Source organism: Myotis davidii, unplaced genomic scaffold (genome assembly GCF_000327345.1).
Source record: "Myotis davidii unplaced genomic scaffold, ASM32734v1 scaffold399, whole genome shotgun sequence".
Classification (NCBI taxonomy): Eukaryota; Metazoa; Chordata; class Mammalia; order Chiroptera; family Vespertilionidae; genus Myotis; species Myotis davidii.
This window is the reverse complement of record NW_006292094.1, coordinates 6,635,513-6,637,055: the sequence shown is the minus strand read 5'-3', so window position 1 is coordinate 6,637,055 and position 1,543 is coordinate 6,635,513. Positions and strand designations below refer to the sequence as shown.

Below are 1,543 nucleotides of genomic sequence, written 5' to 3'. Positions count from 1 at the left end.
CACGTGCACTGAGCACCGGCCGCCAGCGGGAGCGGGTGCAGGGGCCGTGGAGTCAGGCAGACTCGCCGGCCTGCCTCACCGTCCTGGGCACAGGCGTCCCTAGGCACCTCCCAGGAGCTGCGCGCACGTGGCCATTCCTGTCCCACAGGTGGCGGGCTGAGGACGGGGCTTTCGGAGACCTGCCGGAGGTCCCGCGAAACCCGTGTGACCGAGATCGCACATGTGGGTGGTGGGCAGAGCGGGCACAGCAGGGCTCGGGGGGCAGCTGTTGCCCTGTCACGCGGCAGCTCAGGAGGCCATCGCAGATGTCATGGCCTCAAAGCGACCAGCCTCGCGTTTAGCTCCCTGACACTCTAACTGAGGAAGAGCTGGGCACCTCACTCTTGATGTGCTATTGGGCTCCACTGCGGGGGCAGCAGCAGGCGGCGCCAGGGCGTGGCCTCCGCTGTCACAGAAGCAGGGCACTCAGCCACCGCAGCCCGGAGTCCTCCCCAGGCCTGGATGTGCGCGCGCACCAGGGGGTCTCCGCGGACACCAATCAGACTTGAGGTCTGGGCCCCGGCCTCCAACCAGCGCCCAGTGGGCGGGGCCCAAGGTGCCGCATCTCTAACCAGCCCCCAGGTGGGCGGGGCCCGAGGTGCCGCATCTCTAACCAGCTCCCAGGTGGGCAGGGACGAGGTGCTGGGTGCTGGCTCCCCGCCACCCAGCAGCAGGTCTGAGAGCGATGCGGCCTCAGAAGACACACGGCTCGGTTACCCTCGCAGAACGGGGACTAGCGAACATGGAGTCATAAACACGGACGGAGCCTGTGGCCTCTGCACAGGATTAAAGGAGAACGTGGAAGCCCCCCTACAGCCCTAAAGGCCCCTCTCAATGATGCAATATGGCCAACGAATGTCCTTTTCACACTCACGCCGCCTGCATTTCGCAGCCGGAACAGAGGCTGAGAGTCCCCTACAAGCCTGCACGGCGGCTGGGAGCTGAGCACTCCCCCGGCCCATGAGCGGCGTGAGCCCAGAGAACACACTGGAGTGGACGCCGCTCGGGACACGTACTCTCTCTCCTGCAGCTGGGCCCGCAGGGCCTTCCGCTCGCCCTTCAGGCTCCGCAGGGCGCCCCGGAGTCGCTCGCTATCCTCCTGGCGCTCGCCATCCTCCTGGGGCTCGGGGCGCGGCTGCCGGTGCCCCCACGTGCTGGACACGCAGAGCGCCAGGGCGTCGGACCGGCCTCCGTCTGGGGCCTGCGGCGGGGGGCTCTCCAGTGACCTGATCTTCTGGGGGCAGCACAGGCACGGGTTAGCGTCACTCCGAGCGACCTCCCCACCCTGGCGCCAGCGCCTTCAGCCCAGAAAAGCTCGGCCACTGGCCCCGGGGCCGCCTCTGGGCCTGTCCTTCCCAACACGCTTGGTTTTAAAACGCCCCACATCATAAAGTTCTACGTTTCAGCTTCTAGACGTGAAGTTAAAGGATTACTTGCTCAGCCAGCAGTGCGGCGGCCCCGATTTGCTCTCCGATGCCTGGGCGCCCGCCATGGGCCCTCAGTC

At 66.9% G+C, this 1,543-nt stretch overlaps 1 protein-coding gene across 1 annotated transcript in view; it reads right to left on the bottom strand.

Annotated features, from left to right (window-relative positions):
* Positions 1 to 1,543, bottom strand: part of IQCE (IQ motif containing E) — a 20,175-nt gene that overhangs the window by 8,809 nt on the left and 9,823 nt on the right. Inside the window, exon 11 of the mRNA XM_015565155.1 lies at positions 1,056 to 1,273. Within this exon, the coding sequence (XP_015420641.1) occupies positions 1,056 to 1,273 (218 nt within the window). The remainder of the gene's footprint in view (positions 1 to 1,055; positions 1,274 to 1,543) is intronic.